General features: G+C 47.3%; 1 protein-coding gene across 5 annotated transcripts in view; it reads right to left on the bottom strand.

Moving 5' to 3' along the window:
- The window catches only part of LOC113905683 (F-actin-monooxygenase MICAL2), a 244,589-nt gene that overhangs the window by 59,964 nt on the left and 167,987 nt on the right, over positions 1-16,638 (bottom strand). For all 5 annotated transcript variants that reach the window (XM_027563290.1, XM_027563291.1, XM_027563293.1 and 2 more), the window contains 4 exons: positions 15,584-15,771; positions 11,907-11,978; positions 6,686-6,819; positions 3,288-4,635 (listed from right to left, as the gene is read on the bottom strand). In XM_027563290.1, the coding sequence (XP_027419091.1) occupies positions 3,288-4,635; positions 6,686-6,819; positions 11,907-11,978; positions 15,584-15,771 (1,742 nt within the window). The remainder of the gene's footprint in view (positions 1-3,287; positions 4,636-6,685; positions 6,820-11,906; positions 11,979-15,583; positions 15,772-16,638) is intronic.

The raw sequence follows: 16,638 nt of genomic DNA, 5'->3' as shown, positions 1-16,638 counted from the left end.
GAGATTGTGGAAACCAAAGAAACGAGGAAACAACATATGTTAGTGGTACATAATGTAAAAGAGGCAAAATTATCATCTGTAGAGTTATAATTGTATATTTGGGTAGGACCCAGAAGAAGTCATTAAAAAGCATTTTTAAGCAAAGAGAATTCAGTAAAAATGGATGGGTGGAAAATTACTATATAGAAATCAGTAACTTTCATATATTCACTAGTAGGAAGATAAAATGGGAACTATCTTATTTATAATAGCAACAAAAATGAACATATCTAGTAATAAACAACAATAAATATGTAAGATCTATATGATGTAAAGTTTAGACTATTCCAGAGGGTCATAAAAAAAGATATGAGCAAACGGAAAGACAATTCATATCATAAGATTGTAACTAGATTCCGAGTTAGTTTGTAAAGTTAATTCCATAAAAATACTCTTTAGGATTTTTTAGGGACATAGACAAGCTAACACTAAGTCCATATAGAATATCAAACAAACAAGGAGAGCCAGGAAAGTTTTGAATGAGAAGATCAGTAATAGAATTCTCTTCCTACCAGATGGTAAAATATAGAAAATTTTAAATGTATAAATATATAAAGGAAAATAATTAAAACAGTGTGGTACTGATATATAACAGACAACTCAAGAGAAGGTAATAGATGGTGTGGAAATCAGTCCAAGTACAGGAATCAGATATACGATAAAGATGTTATCTCACATAAGAGAGGAAAAGATGAGTTATTTGCTAAACTATGTTAGGGTAACCAAAGAGACATAATAAAAAAAGAAGGTTGGATTCATAGCTCACATTTATACTAGGGTAATTTCTTCATGTGAACATATAAATGTAAAAAATTTAAAGCAAACAAGACTAAAAGAAACTGTAAGAAGATTCTTCTATAAACTTAGAAAAAAATTCTTTCTGAATCAGTATAAACTTAAAGTTCAAAAGTGATAAAATGGAAAATTGCTACAACTACTATATAAAATTAAAACTTCATGTGACAAAAATCACCATAAACAAAGTTAAGCACAAACAAGAAGCTGGATAAAGCATTTGTAATTTATATCACAAGAAAAAAGCTAAATGTCCCTTTGCATAAAACCCCTACATAATATCAAGAAAAATACCAACAACCCAACAGAAAAAAAGATAAAGAAACAACAATTCACAGAAAAGGAAATACAAATGATTCTTTATTATATGAAAAGACTATCTATTGCCAGTCAGGTTAGTAAAGATTTTTTTAAAGTTGGGTAACACAGTGGTTAGCGCAAGTGTAGAAACAGTACTCTCATTCTCTGCTGCTGGAAGGGTGAACCAGCCCAATTTTGATGGAGGACAATTTGTCAATATCTATCAAAATTCTCAATTCATACATGCTTTGTTCTAGCATTTCCGTTCCTAGAAATTTGTCCAAACTTACACATATGTCAAATGGCCCAAGTTCTTCATTATCGTCGCACTGTTTGCAATAGCAAAAGATTTGAAATGCTTAAACTTTCCACCATAGGGGACTGGCTACATCAATTATGATATTGAACACATCAACACAATGGAATACCATGCAACCATAAAATGAAGGAGAAAGTTCTTTATGTACCAGTACAGATTGACCTCCAAAATAATTAAAAGTTCAAACAGTGTGTACAATACAATAGCATGCTATTAATTCTGGAAAAAGAAAGAATATGATATGTAAATTTGCTCATTTATTCATAAATTCTGTCTGGAAGAATGCCCAAGAACCTGATAACAGTATCTGTCATCAGGGATAGGACCTGGATGACTTAGGGACAGAGACAGAAGATAGGACTATTCATATTATGCCTTTTGTACCCTTTTATTTTGAGCCATGTGAATGTATTATCAAAAAATGCACAACGCATTGAGGTTTACGATGTAATAAAAAGGGCAGAGTTACATTCTGGTCTGTCCATATTTATCCTGAATTTGGTGAAAATAAAGTCTATTGTTAATCAATACAGCTTTTTTTTTTTTTTTTTAGGCAACAGACTCTCTACTTAATCTGGTTTTAGAATAGACCAAAATCAAGTCCCTGACTTACACAGCTTTTTGATTAAAGTGCCAGAAGAGAAATAATTTTTGCTTGAAAACTGAAGTTCCAAGATAAAAGTTAAATTTTTTAAAAGTTAAAAAAAATAAAGTTCTCAACAATAGGGACAGTAGAATCAGTTTGTTTAAAGCAATCAAACAAATATCAATAACAAAAAAGAAATCATGTTGTTTACACTATTTAAGGGTAAGTACCCCCACTGCAAGGAGGAGAGCAGGGTGAGAGATTACACGTTACATTCTAAAAATATTTCTTTATTGTTAAATTATTCTGATCTATTGATATATTAATTAATTTTATAATTTTAAAATTATACAAAGATTTAAATATTTAAAAAACCCAAGGTTCCACTGGTAGCCAAATATACATAAATATGTTTAAGCTAGAAATTAAAAAAACACAAGTTTAAAAGAGACACCAATTTTTTTTTGACTAGTAAAATAGTAACATAGAAAAAATATGATACTTAATGCAGGTGATGGTGTTGTGAAAAAGGTACTCCCATCATTAATGGTGAAATATAAACTGGTCCCTTTCCCTTGTTTTAACTAAAATTTACAACATATAGTTGTAAGAAATAACACAGAGAGAACCTATGAAGTCTTTACCCATGTAATTCTGTTTTAAAAAATAATTTGTCGGTGTCAGTTAAGAATCTTTAAAAATTCACACTTTCAACTAGCAATCCCATTTCTTGGAAACTATCCTAAAAATGTTATTAAAAGGAAAGAAAAAGCTATGTGCAGAAAATGTTCATTCAATACCATATATAAAATAAAAATATATTCATATAAAATATATAAGTTAATAAGAAAATAGTTCATTAAATAACATATACACTATAGAATATTCTACAGCCATTAAACCACATTTGTGTAGAATATAAGGTAATTGACTTAATATCTATGTTGAATGTTGATTTAAAAGATATAAAATTTTACGTACAAAATATGTGAAAAATATTCATATGGTCAATGAGTGAGAAAGAGGAGGAATTATGGTTGATACTTTGTCTCTTTCAAAACTTTATACAAATAATTTCAAATTTAATTTTTTTCAGATTTTTTTCCAAATTTTCCAAACTCAAGTTTTCCTACTTTTGTCAGAATTTAAGAAGCAAAATGAGGTGAAAGATGGCTACTTATTAATACAATAAGGATAACTAACTGCCCCGCACGAATGGGAGACTTTTGCTAGGAAAGAAGCACTTACTTGCATCTTTCTCTGGAGAAACAGGATGGACCCTCTGCCCCAGGCAGGTGCTACTGATTGGCTGCCCCTGCTTCTCTGGGGGCTGGGCATTGCCCATGGGCTGCACCTTCCCCTTGGGGCTGCTGAAGAGGTCTTGGGAGTCCTTTCTTGGTCCAGATTCTTGGAGGGAACTCTCGAAAGATTTGTCTTTGAGTCTGAAGGAGGAGAAGAGTGAGGTCCTTTTCTTGGGAACCCTGGAAGCATCTGGGACTGTCTCCTGCAAACTCACTTTCTCCAGGAGTGTGGGGACATCTTCCATCTTGCCACAGGGTGGGGGCACAAGTGCAGGAAACACCTTGGATGACCGGCTGGGCAAACTGTGAGTGCAAAGGGCGGGGGCAGGAGGGCTCGGGGCTGAGGGCTGGGCAGTCCTTGCAGTCGGGGAGCCCAGGGAGAAGAAGGCTGAGGCCTTGCTTGCCACGTCTCTCTTGGGGGATGGCTGATCGCTGTCTTTACTGGAGCTGCTTTTCCGAAAGCTGAATGAGCGAGTGTAAGCATGAGGTGGGCTGGTGGGCAAAGTCTTTGACTCTGGCTTGGCCCAGGCCTTCCTCCCACTGTCAGAGTTGGGGAGGAGCGGCTCCAGGGATCTCCGGATGGCGTTGGCTATAAGCCGCAGTGGAGACTTGGGTGGGGCCGTGCTTCGTTCCCCAGGAGCCCGTTCAGCTGGGGCCCCCATCTTCTCCTGAGACTGTCTCTGGGCTGGCAAGGTCTCTTTCTCTGCCAGAGGAAGCAGCAAGGGGCGGACTGGTTTCAGCACATGGCCTCCTGAACCATTTCTAGTGCTCTTTTGGGAAAGTCGTGCTCCGGTTTCCAGGTACAAGTTCTCAAGGTTGGAGTCGTTCCAATCCAACAACCAAGTCTTCTGCTCCGGAGTGAGAACCAACTTCTTTAAGCCTGACTTCTCCTCTGCCAGCTCTAACCCACCATCCTCTACCCTCCTGGGTCTGGTACTCCCTTCTCCAGGCTCCTCTCCAGCCCAGGGAGACAGTGGGTGGTCTGGCAAGCACCTGTCCTTCCCTTCAACGGGGTGTGGGCCTCTGTGGATGCTTCTGATGTCCCTAGGAGGGGCCACTGCCTCCTGACACCCATCAGAAGCCATCTCTGTAGGGCTGGGTGGCCTGGAGCTCTGGAGGCCATTTCCACCAGGCCTCACCAGGCAGTATTCTGTCCGCTCCAGTACCTGCCCACGAGGCAGACGCAGGGGGAGATCCTTGGGTGGTCCATGGGCTTTGGCACGCCTCAGAAAGATGGGGGTGGATGGACTGCAGTGACCTCTGGAGATTTGTGAGGCGGTGTTGGAAACTGTCACCTGGAAGGGACAGGCAAAACCCAGCAGTGATTTAGAAGCTCCCACCATTCACTTACATGAGGAAGGTGCATCGCATCCCACAGCCCCCTCCCTTCCTCTCTTCAGATCTCAGACACCCAAAGTCAAAAAGAATTCTGTCTAGGGTGATTTCAGAGGGCCACTCTTCCTTCTAAGTGGCTACCTTGGAATGGGCTAGAATTGGCCCAGAGCCTCCATATCACTGATCAAAGGCTTACCTGAGTCTTAGATTAGGTGGGTAGAAAGCCAGAGGGAAGGCCAAGTCTTTGACAAGCTCCCTGACCAGTGAGGGCAGGGCTAGCCTGGCCCATATGGGTGGGGCCAGGCACATCCGGAGGCTCAGCTATGGTCCCTACCAACAGGCATATTCTATCCATAGGTGTGGTCCTCCAACAACCAAGAAACCAAGACTTTTTTCATTGGAGACCATTAAAGAGAGACAACTACCCTCTGGCTTGGAACTGTGGTGGCAGGAAAGACTTTGGGATCTCTCAATAACCCTTTCAGCTGTGGTTTTTCATGTATAGATGTGAGAATTGGATCATAAAGAAAGCTGAGCACCAGAGAATTGATGCCTTTGAATTGTGGTGCTGGAGAAGACTCCTGAGAGTCCCTTGGACAGCAAGGAGATCAAATGAGTCAATCCTAAAGGAAATCAATACTGAATATTTATTGGAAGGACTGAAGCTGAAGCGCCAATAATTTGGCCACCTGATGCAAAGGGTCTCTTAGGAAGAGACCCTGATGCTGGGAAAGATTGAGGGCAGGAGAAGTAGGGGGCAGCAGAGGATGAGATGGTTGGATGGCATCACTGAATGGACATGAGTCTGAGCAAACTCCAGGAGACAGTGAAGGACAGGGAAGCTTGGCATGCTGCAGTCCATGGGGTCAAAGAGTCAGACGTGACTTAGCGACTGCACGAGGACCCTTTAAAATCTGATTCATGCCTCACCATTGAGAAGGCAATCAATTATTGCCAGCATTCAGGAGCTTGGCCCTTGGCAGAGGGAGAACATAACAGACTTGAGAAGGAATGGTTGTGTCCTGCCCAGAGCTCTGGTCATTGAACAGGAGCTCCTCAGGAGAATGAAATATTCTGTCTTGGATGTTCTACTTCCCAGAGTCTAGAACAGGCTCTGGCAGGTAACAGAGGCTTGATAGATTCATACTGAAGGAAAGAGTCCAATCCTGTCTATATCAGTGATGCCATTTTCTATTCAAGAAGGATGTTGCTTCCAAGGTTCTCAGTTCAGTTCAGTTCAGTCTCTCAGTTGTGTCCGACTCTTTGCGACCCTATGAACTGCAGCATGCCAGGCCTCCCTGTCCATCGCCAACTCCCAGAGTTCACCCAGACTCACGTCCATCGAGTCAGTGATGCCATCCAGCCATCTCATCCTCTGTCATCCCCTTCTCCTCCTGCCCCCAACCCCTCCCAGCATCAGTCTTTTCCAACGAGTTAACTCTTCGCGTGAGGTGGCCAAAGTATTGGAGTTTCAGCTTTAGCATCAGTCCTTCCAAAGAACACCCAGGACTGATCTCCTTTAGAATGGACTGGTTGGATCTCTTTGCAGTCCAAGGGACTCTCAAGAGTCTTCTCCAACACCACAGTTCAAAAGCATCAATTCTTCGACCCCTTGTTCAAGGTTCTCAGCTGCGACCAAAGGCGCTCTCCATTCTGTACCTGCCACCCTATAGCTGCCAGCTCCTCAACACCCTCTGTGAGGTCATCAAGGGCAGAGCATAAGCCCGAGCATCTCTGCACCCCACAGTCCAGCCCAGATTCCAGGCCTCGTAAAGTCTGCCGAGTGAGTGAGTGGCTGGCTATGCCCTTGGTGACTGAGAAGGAGCAGAGTGCATTTTTGTGAAAGGTACAAATGAAGAAGCCTGGGGTGGGCTCTTGACAGAGCATCTCTCTGGCCCTGGCTTTGCAACTGGGGTGACCTAAGGATGCTAGGAATCCAGAGCTCAGTGTGGAAGTAGGGGGAGTACAGGCATCATCCTCACGCCTGTGCAGGGCCCTGAGGGCACTTACCTGAGGCAGGGAGGGACTGTCCAAGGCATTCAGGTCACCAATCGAGGAAGAAGAGGGTGGAGAAGGAGAAGGCGGGGGAGGACAAGCTTGCTTTGGAGGCGACACGGTCATTTTGCTGTTCACTGGCATGAAATCTACCAAGGAAAGAATATGCTCTCCATTACGGAGTTGTGGCTTTTCCTTATTTTATCAAGAAAAGGGGAGGTTTATCAGTGAAGCTCCACTCTATAAATTGAGTCAGGAGAGGAAGATGCTGGAGACCAGTTCAGAGGCCCTGGAGCCCAGAGCCTGGGACCTGGAAGAACAGGCGCAGGAGTGTCAGATTCCTTAGGGGAAGAAGGTCCCAGGATGCAAAGTCCAAGAACCACTATGTCTCACACGCACAAGAGAATGCTCCCGAGAGAGGGAAGAGGGGTCTCTAGGGTTTTTCTGGGAAACGGACATCTACCTCTAATGTCTGCCCTAAAGCCATCGTGGTGGGGGGCTGGGGCTGCATTAAATTTCTTAGTCAATATAGAGGCCACCTGAGGCCTCTTCCCACAAGAGGCTGGACCATTTGCCATGGGCATGGATGGGATAACACAGGAGAGGCAGTCACAGCTGAGGAAAAGGGCTCCTCCTCTCACGGGTGCGCAAAGCAGCTCTCGGATGAGATGGCCAGCCTGACATGTTAAGAGAACTCGAGGGAGGGAGGTCATAATGAGCATCAAAGCATCTGAAGCATATGGAGTGGGGTTCATGCCAAGCTCCTGTTGGTCAGGGAACAAGCAAGAGAGAGTGCATGTGCTCAGATGGACAGGAGAAAGGAGCGTGCCTGGGACTGAGGATGGGCCTCATTCTGAACTGTGGGAGCTGAAATCAATTAGTCTAGTTACAACTGAGTTCTAACAGATGTCGCCTACAAGATCAATCTCATTCCCTCTCTCTCCTGAGTGCATGCACCACGTGTGCACATGTACCCTCTAGGAACCTTAAATCGGGGCCTCCCTGCTGGCTCAGTGGTAAAGAATCCGCCTGCCAATGTAGGAGTCGTGGGTTCAATCCTTGAGTCAGGAAGATCCCCTGAAGAAGGAGATGGTAACTCCAGTATTCTTGCCTGGGAAACCCCATGGACAGAGTAGCCTGGTGGGCTACAGTCCATGGTGTCACAAAAGAGTTGGACAAGAACTTAGCGACTCAACAGCAACAAACCTAAACTCTCAAGAGTTTTCTTTCCCTATCACACCATTTCAGTAACCAGTCCTCAAAGGGATTCAGAAGATGCCATGCTCACTTGCAGATTTACCCATCAAGTGTCTGACCCACCAGCCCAGCCAGCTCTCCCGTAAGCCCTCCAGGCACATAAAGGCTGTTCTCCAGGGAACCTCACAGTAACACCTGTCTGTCTATCCATTCTTGTCAGAATCCTTACTTCTGGCTGCTCGGCTGACCCATTTCCATTTCCCTCCAAGGCATGAGATTTCAGCTTGCTTCTTAACATGATCCCCTGGCCTCAGTTTCCCCAGAGCTTTGGTTGAGAGGCCCTTCCTTTGGGACCCATCCAGGCCAAGCCAAACCCAAGCTCACCACAAGAGGAGTTCCTTCCAGACCACCAGGGAGCCACACAGGGGGTTTGTTAGTGCTCTGACCTGCTTTCCTCTCTCAAATGCAAGCATGTTGGAGCATGCATCCCAGGCCTGGGCTATGAAAAGCTGGCCACACACACGGTCAGCAAGCTTCCCAACGGAAGAGCTCCAGGGGGAAAAGGTAACTCAGGGAAACAGGTCTGAGAGTGGCAGGAAGGAGCTGCTCGGGACAAAGGCCACACTGGCTGCCAGGAGCTGACACGGGTTGGGGTGGGCAGCTGGCTGGCCTGCCTGTCACCCCAACGAACCCCCATCTCAGTCCACAATTAGATGGTTCGAGCCTAAAAAGGCAAAAGCTGTGAGTCAGTTGTTGCTGCGCTTCCTGTCCTGGGCTTGCCAAATTCCTGCTAAATTCTTTCTCCTCCTCTTCCTCGCCCCCTCATTCTCCTCTTTCTGCCATCTCCTGAATCAAACTCCTGAACTTGTCCCAAAGGGCCCTCAGCTCCACAGACTGCCTCTTTGTTCCCCTGAGGAGCAATCTGGGAATCTTCTGATACAGAGTCAGGACACCTTGGGAACCAAGCTGACAGGAGAGCCTTGGGGTTCTCAAGGTCATGACCTGGGAGCTCCCCCCTCTCTTCATCTAATTCCCACCCCCACCCAGTGAGTGGGGTCTCTCTCCACACATGGCCTCAAGAGTGAGGCCTCAGAACTGGGAGGCGGCCCTGAGGAGATGGGGGAAGCAACGCACCTGCCATTCCAGTCACAGTCTGGGAGAGGAAGGGGGCGCCAGAGCGCAGCTGAGAGGCGACTGGAAATCTCACCCACTGAGGCCTTTGGGTTCCCTTAGAGGATGGTACCGGGGAGCCTGGAACACCACCCCCTTCACACCCACGCCAGCCAGCTGGTACTGAGCGAGTCACGTAACCCTCAGGTTTCTCATCTGAAAATTGGGAAGCCTAGCGTTTCATGGGGAAGCTGAAGAAATAAAATGGGATTAAAAAGAGGTGCTCAGTGCAGAGCACAAAGTAAATGCCACAGTGAACAGTGAAAGTCACTCAATCGTGTCCGACTCTTGGCAACCCCATGGACTATACAGTTCATGGAATTCTCCAGGCCAGAACACTGGAGTGGGTAGCCTTTCCCTTCTCCAGGGGATCTTCCCAACCCAGGGACCAAACCCAGGTCTCCTGCATTGCAGGCGGATTCTATACCAGCTGAGCCACAGAGAAGTCCAAGAATACTGGAGTGGGTAGCCTATCCATTCTCCAGCAGATCTTCCTGACCCAGGAATTTAACTGGGGTCTTCTGCATTGCAGGCAGATTCTTTACCAACTGAGTTATCAGGGAAGCCCTAAATGCCACATGGTAGCTAAATATGAATTCCATTCCCTTCTTCCCAGGCACACAGGTGGTGTCCAATAAAGGCATTGCTGAACCGCTGACGTGTTTCAGGGGAGACTGCACATACCCACCCTGGCCAGGACTTCTGCAACTCAGGGCTCAGAGGCTTCATTTTCACTTACAACTCACATCCTTCCTTGCTGGCCCTTTCTTGTTTTGCTTGAAACCTTGGCATGGTCCAGCCAGGGCTGCCCTGACCTCTGCGGGAGCCTCAATCCTGGGTGCCACTGGGCCTTTCAGTCCCATTGTGCAAAGGGGGTTGATGAGCAGACCAGAATCCAGATTGCAGCTCCTCCCATATCCTCCCTGGGTCAGCTGCCTCTTCTTTGGGCCCTCTGGCAATAGAGGCATTTCCCTCTGATCCTAGAGATCATTCTGCTGAGTGTGGTCAGCTGGGGGAGAGTGATAAGGGCAGGCACACAGCCCACTCCATCCACCTGTCTGGGGCTGGGGCCCGAGCCAGCCTTAACAGGCCAGTGAAGGGATAGATGAGACAGTACTCCAAGCTTTGCTCCCTTCTTCAGGAGCCTCCTGAAGCCTTGCCTACTGGGTTTCCTTTTGGGCACAACGAAGATGACTGGAAAGATGGCTCTGGAGATTTTCACAAAGACTGGGATCCCAGGGTGCAGCTTCCCCAAATTTGGAGCGTAGGCAATTCTTAAATCCTCCCAAAGTCTTGGAGTGCCCTCTAGGGGTGGAGCCTGCTCAGGCTGAAGTCATGGTCTCTGCTCCTACACTCAGTTTAACCAGCTTGGTCCTGGATTCTTTAGCTAGTTCCTCCGTTAATTCATTTATTCATTCTGTAAGCAAGGACTGGGTGCCTCCTCTGCGCCAGGCCCATACTAAGCACTTAGCCCCTAGAAATGATTCAAACTCGAGGCTGGCTCTCAAACCAGCTTTTATATACATTTAAGAAGCAACAGCTGATACTCCTGGGTTAACTAAAGACATAGCTGAGAAACCACGCCACTGCTAAGCAGTCTCCTCTCCCCTGTGCCTCCTCCAGGATCCCCCACCCTGCTGGGAGGGTCACCTACCAGACTCCCAGCTCCCACCGCCCCCCACCCCTCACCGCCCGACCAGGACTCCTTGAGGGCGAGGACGGACCCCTCACACCAGTGGCACTCAGTAAAGAAAGCTGGAAGCACTGGACAGAATCTGCGCCCAAATCGACCCACCCGTAGAATTCCCGTGGCTGGGGAGAGGTTGAGGTGGGGGAGTAAATGAGATAACATGTGAAAAAGGCCTGACCTGGGCCTTCACTGAAGGTTAATTCCCTCCTCCCCCTTACCTTCCCTGCCTGGAACTACAGAATGGCTCAAGAGTCATTTTAGGTTGTTCCCTGGTCTCAGAATACTGGAGTGGGTAGCGTTTCCCTTCTCAGGCCTGCCCAGGTGTGCGGCCCTGGTCCAGAAGTGCCCATTGTCCCAGCCTGGCCCAAGGGAAAGGGGCTGCAGGTCTTGGGGTTTCGGGGAGAATGACTCACTGGCTAGGAGTCAGTGATGACTCAGAAGGAAGAAGTTAACTAAACTAGCACGCTATTTATTCCAACTTACATTTTTTTTTTTTTGGTCTAACCCAAGGCTTTCCTGGGTCCATCTCTCTTAGAGCAAAGTCTGGAGAGGGAGTGTGAGGGCAGCGATGGGCTTGGAATCAGATGAAGAGTCCGTGCCCGCTCTCAAGATTGGAGAGGGAAATCTCTGCTTGGTAACTAGGGTGGCGCCAGGCGCGGGCTGGCCCTGGGACGTCGCCAACCGTGCGCTCAGTCATTGCGCCCCCTAGTGGGAGCCTGCTGCCTTGGCACCTGCTGCAGGTCCTGGTCCTGGTAGCCTGCTCAGAAGAAGTAGGGAGTGGGCGGGTGGATGGGTGTGTGTGGGTGCGTGTTCTTTCATTGCTTTACCCACTACTGCTCAAGGTTAAGCTGACAGCCCCAGCCCAGTTCCAGTGAACTGAACCAAAATGTATAGAGCCCCTGGGCCACAGTTTCATCTTTGTTTCAAGAAGCTTGGAGCTCGGGTCCCTTTCAAGTGCAGTTGTAACGTTCTAAGGTTCGCTGAAGGTAGAAAATCCATTGGAAAGTGCTTTGTCTAGTGAGCAGCGGAAATAGAGTCAAACATACATTTCTTTCCTTTCCCCTCACATCCAGGAGGCCAGTTCAGAGAGGACATGTGAGGAGTGAGAACAGCTGCCCCTGAGAATTAATCAGACAGCTCCTGCCCTCCCCCACCTTCCCCAGGGAGCTCATGACTCACTGGACTGGAATCTTCTCCCACTCTGGTATTCGCTGGGAGTTGGACACTGGAAACTATTGGCCCGCTGCAGAGCTGTGGTGGGAAAAAGAAAAAGGCAGGGGAGATGAGGAGGGAAGAAGAGTCTGTTAAATGGATAGGACAAATAGGGAGTTGTCTCCTATGGCCCATTTACCAAAAGCTAATAGACTCATGGTCATAATTGACTGAGCCCCTTCCTTTACTCCGGCTGTCCCTGTGTCTATAACACACACCTCCAAGTTTTCATTCATTCAGTCATCAAACAGTTATTGAGACACTGCTGGGGGCCAGGTAATGCCCTCTTTCAGAAAAGATCTCAAATTAAGTGCCATCATTCTAACTCACCCATTGGTAATAAGCATGTGTACTTACATGTTTATGTACATACATGTATACATATATGCCTATATGTACACAGGCATATATAACACATCTGTTTTTAGCAGAGCAGCTCTTTGAAGCTGAAGTCTAACATCAATGCCACAACTGTGTCATAGCGGAACCAGAGCTGCTCTCATTGAAGCCTGGAAGCTGCAGAAAACAGCAACCTCTTTCTGTGTTACCCCCAGAGTCCCCAAGCCCTTTCAATTTTAACTGAACCACTGTACAATCCATGGCCACGACCCCTCCTCTTGTCCTGGTTCCAATGGAAACACACTTGCAGGATGCTGTGGGCTGGGCCTTGAGAATCAGCTGAGCAAAATGAACATCACAGGCAGAAGAAATGGGTCTTGGCCATTTGGGGCCTGAGAGTGGGCAGCGGGGTATAAATGTATCCCATTCCCACACTGGACCCTCAAATTTGGCCTCCGTGGTGGCCCTCTTTCCTGGCGGCATCTGGGGCACTTATGCAAATGCAGATATTGGGCCCCACTCTAGACTCAAGACATCTGAGTCTCTGAAGGAGGGAACCTAGAAACCTGCCTCTTAAATGGTATTATTTAGGAACCACTGAACATGGTGTTTTAGGGGAGCATTACAGAGTGTTTTCTCTGACCTCTATTAGACAGGGCTCAAGTTCTATTTTAAACCATCATCATGGACATGCTCTATGCTAAAAAACTTTGAGAAGGCGATAGGTTCCTTGATGAGCTGAGGCAGTCCCAGAGTCCTTTCAAAGGTTATAAAACATATATAATATTAAAATCTCCATGTTAACCATTTTTAAGTGTAGAGTTGAGTGGCAGTAAGTACATTCGCATCATTGTACAAACAATATCTCCATCCATCTCCAGAACTTGTTCTTCATTCCAAATGAAAGCCTGTCTCCATTAAACAATAATCCCTAGCCACCCTCTTCCCCCAGCCCCTAGTAACCACTTTATTATACTCCCTGCCTCTATGACCTGAACTATTCTGGATGCCTCATAGAAGTGAAATCATATAATACTTGTCTCGTGGCTTAGTTTTCCTAGCATAATAACTTACAGGTCCATCCATGTTATAGCATGTGTTGCAATTTCATTCCTTTTTAAAGATGAATAACATTCCATTGTGTGGATATAGCATGATTTGTTTGTCCATTCACCTGTTGATGGACATTTGGGTCATTAACCTTTCTGCTATTGTAAAAAATGCTGCTTTGAGCATAGTGTACAAATGGTGTACATTTGGTGTACAAATGGAGTCTTTTTAAAGTGATGTCCTGGTATTTTTCAGCATCCCTTCAGCTAAACTCTGAGCCATTTATCTAGGTGAAAAGTGTGATTAACGAAACCCTATAACACCTGCAACATGATGTCAACCCTACATCACCTGCTACAGTGGCAGACTCACCATAACCAGCAACACAAAACACAGCACTTAGACTGTGTCCGAGATTGTAACCTTACGAAGTGGTCTGCTTGGCAACGATGGAAACTACGATGGATGAAGACAAAACCGACAGAAGACTGCTTGAAAGTCATGAGGTCTATCCACTTCTGTCTACTAGGTTTCTTATTCTGGAATTAAACTGGACTGTCAAACAAAATGCTCTGGCCACACTGCCTTGATCTCTCCACTCCACCCCATCCTGGGAGAAACGCTCTAGCTGTCACGCTTCGCTGTCATGCTCTTACCTGCCAGCAAGGGGCGCTGCATAAAACAGCCTTGGGAAAACTATGGCTGCACTTTCTGCAGGGCCATTGTTCAAGACATGGTGGAATATCCCTCTCAGGAAATTTCCATAGGGTGAAGCATTAGGAAAAGTGGGACTGAGACCTGCTGCAAACCAGTGTATTTTTCCCTTGTGAATAATGAGAAATGATTGTCTGTTTCCATTTGAACCATGGCTTCAGGAAAACTCGGTATCAAATAATCCCACTAGAGCAACAGTTTAGGATCATGGTCTGCCTCTCTGAGGTCTATACCTCCTAAACTGGTTTTCACTTTCACATATATATAGATATCTTGAGACTTTATCTTGAGGCGCTCTTTCATATACAGAGACACACAATTTTGTTTTATGCCTCTCTTGTAAATTGCCTAAAATCCCCTGGCAATCAAGGAGAGCGAAGAAATGGAGGGAAGAAATGAAAGGCGGGCAGACTTCATATACATAACTGAGGAGGCTGGAGCCCAGGGAGAGGGAGAGGCCTGCGGTACCCAAGCCTCTGTCCTCTGCATGCGCTAATCCTCTCTGGATAGCACCACAAATGGTCCTGAGCAAATGTGTTTGGAGGACAACTTGTCCTTTTAAAAAACAGCTCACATGGGAGGGTAAACCCACAGTTTCCAGGATTCCGCCCCAGCTCTGGTCTTCCTGTGAAACCATTACTCCCGAGAACATTTCTAGGTTCATGTGGAAGTCCTGCTCTCGGCCACCAGAGGGAAGCACAGGACAGGTGGCGCTACGGCTCTTCCCAGGGCCGCTCAGGCCATTGGTCCTGACGGTGGCAAGTTGCTGTTAGCCTGTTTCTTCACATCCAAGGGTTAGCAGTCACTCTTGACTAACTCAGAACACTCAATCCGAGGCCACCTTTGTTAAACAAGCTGGAGTGCTGAAGACAACTACTTCTTAGAGCGTGGAGCACCCAGCACCCACTAAGCTGTGAGTCCTTGGGAAAACAGTCCGTTTGTACACCTGTAAATTGGGCTTCACGCTACTTACCTCACAGGGTCATCCTGAGGATGAAGTGGTGCCATGTACAGGCAAAGCCTTGACCAATACAGCACTCAGTGACAGGGCATTTGTTACCACACATTCCACAGGCCCCAGGCACTGACAGTGGCCCTGTGCTGCCCCAGGGAAACTCCGCTGCCCAGGGCTACCTGTGGTCCAACAGCAGCTGGACCTTCCCTCGTGGGCCATGGGATGCCAGAGGGCCCCTCAGGAGATATTCACAGAGGAGACTGCTCCAGGCGAGAGGGTCCTAGGCCATCCCCCAGCCCTTATCTCTGCCTGCGACACACGACAGCCAGTCAGGCCCCTCTGCTACCTTCCCACTTGAGATTCCAAAGCTTCCTGTGGAGAGGGAGGCTGGCCCTACGTCCAGTCCCCTCACACCCAGTGTCCCAGCTCCACCGCCTCTGAGCCTGAGGGCCAGACGTACTGTCCCATGGTCCTCCATGAGGAAACACTGGCTGTGAGAGTCAGTCTCTGCCCCCTTTCCCACTCCTGGCCCCGTGTCCCAGGGTCAGGCAAGCCTGTCTCTCTCCCAGGCAGGCTCTCTACTCACCAGGCTCAGCTTCGGGCTCCCCGAGGTCGTGTGGAGAGACTGCCCTGGGCAGGGCCTCCCTCAGGGAGCTGTGCCGGGTGAGGGGCTTCAGGAGGGGTGGGAGCTGGAGTTCCGGTTGCTGGGGTCTTTCATCAAAGGGCTCCACACTGGAGGCCTCACTGTCACCACGGTCCAATTCTGCATCGGAGCTGGAGGGGGAGGGACAGAACAGGTGAGCTTGGAGGCCTGCACTCCCCATCCCCCACCACGCTGTGCTCTGCCCAGAACTGCCTCCATCAGACAAAAGGCTTCCAGGGAATGGGCTGTAGTTTAGTTACCTCTGTGCCCGGCACCCAGCCTCTGGCTTGGTTCTGGGCTGAACTGTGTCCCCCCAGATTCATAAGAAGTCCTAACTCCAAGTACCTGGGAATGGGACTGCTTCTAGAGACAGGGTCTTTACAGAAGTCATTAATTTAAAATGAGGTCATCAGGCTGGGCCCTAATCTAATCTGGCAGGTGAAAGTGAAAGTCGCTCAGTCATGTCTGACTCTTTATGACCCCACGGATGGTAGCCCACTAGATTCCCTGGTCCATGGGATTCTCCAGGCAAGAATACTGGCGTGGGCTGCCATTCCTTTCTCCAGGGGATCTCTCCCACTCAGGGATCGAACACGGGTCTCTTGCATTGCAGACAGATTCTTTACCATCTGAACCACCAGGGAAGCCTAATCTGGCAGGAGTCCTTATGATTTTCCTTACAAGGAAATTTAGACACAGGTATACATAGAAGGAAGGGGCTTCCCAGGTGGTAAAGAACCCACCTGCCAATGCAGGTGATATAAAAGATGCAGGTTTTGATCCTTGGGTCGGGGAGATTCCCTGGAGGAGGGCATGGCAACCTGCCCTAGTATTCTTGGTTGGAGAATCCCCATGGACAGAGGAGTGTCCATGAAGTGACTCAGCATGCACTCATACATAGAAGGAAAATGCCGCATAAGTGAGAAGACCACCATCTCCAAGCTGAGGAGAGGGGCCTGGAATAGTCTCCCCTCATGATCCTCAGAAGGAACCAAGCT

Source organism: Bos indicus x Bos taurus, chromosome 15 (assembly GCF_003369695.1).
Source record: "Bos indicus x Bos taurus breed Angus x Brahman F1 hybrid chromosome 15, Bos_hybrid_MaternalHap_v2.0, whole genome shotgun sequence".
In the NCBI taxonomy this organism is placed as follows: domain Eukaryota; kingdom Metazoa; phylum Chordata; class Mammalia; order Artiodactyla; family Bovidae; genus Bos; species Bos indicus x Bos taurus.
The sequence above is the reverse complement of the archived record's forward strand: the minus strand, read 5'-3'. Positions and strand labels throughout refer to the sequence as shown.